This window comes from Brassica oleracea, chromosome C2 (assembly GCF_000695525.1).
Source record: "Brassica oleracea var. oleracea cultivar TO1000 chromosome C2, BOL, whole genome shotgun sequence".
NCBI classification, from domain to species: Eukaryota; Viridiplantae; Streptophyta; class Magnoliopsida; order Brassicales; family Brassicaceae; genus Brassica; species Brassica oleracea.
In genome coordinates this window covers 46,473,197-46,473,996 of record NC_027749.1, presented here as the reverse complement: position 1 = coordinate 46,473,996, position 800 = coordinate 46,473,197, and the positions used below count along the sequence as shown (strand labels likewise).

Genomic DNA, 800 nt, shown 5'->3' with positions numbered 1-800 from the left:
TCGTTGCGACGATCAACTTCACCATTAGGCAAGTACTTTGTTGTAAAGATCCAACGACAAGAGACCAAATTTTGTGTTGGGTGAGGAGGAACAAGATCCCAAGTTCTGTTCTGCATCATCGCATCAAACTCAGTAGTAGCTGCTGGACACCAACGTTTATCCTTGAGAGCTTGTTGAATAGTGCGTGGTTCGCAGGCTGGTGATTTGAGGAGAGAAGCAGTGAGAGTAAGCTTCTTTATTGGTTTGATAATATTATTCTTGGAACGAGTCTGCATCCGATGATGATTTGGTGGTGGAGAAGACGAGGGTTGGTGCGGGACTTCATTATTTTGAGTTTGGGTTTGAGTAGTCAGAAGAGATAGTGTGAGCTGAGTATTAGGTGCAAGTGTAGTTGTTGGGCTTGGATTGATAGGAGTTTGAATTTGGCCTGGTGGAGAAGTGGGTAAAATTGGTTGGGCTTCGGTGGAGGGTTGGTTTGGCTGGGCCGTGGGTTGCGGCCCATTTTGTGGTGTTGGTTGTGGCTGGGCCGTGGGTTGCAATATATAGAGTTATACAAATGTGTAGAGGAAGCTAGAAGTTAATGGAGAATATACAACTTTACAAATATGTGTCTATTTTGATCTCCTTTCCTTATCAAATCATGTCCTCTTTTACGTCGCCTTAATTTAGAAATAAATTCACTACCAAAACATTTTTAGAAAAAGGTATACTGAAATTTGTGGAAGTTTTATAACGATCTGAGAAAATAAAGCTGTCATTGCTAGTAAAACTTCACACACTTGTCGATTAGCACATGTTAA

At 41.4% G+C, this 800-nt stretch overlaps 1 protein-coding gene across 1 annotated transcript in view; it reads right to left on the bottom strand.

Moving 5' to 3' along the window:
- LOC106324409 (uncharacterized mitochondrial protein AtMg00810-like) overlaps positions 1-275 on the bottom strand; it is a 1,421-nt gene extending 1,146 nt beyond the window's left edge. Inside the window, exon 1 of the mRNA XM_013762381.1 lies at positions 23-275. Within this exon, the coding sequence (XP_013617835.1) occupies positions 23-275 (253 nt within the window). The remainder of the gene's footprint in view (positions 1-22) is intronic.
- Between the last annotated feature and the right edge of the window lie 525 nt (positions 276-800).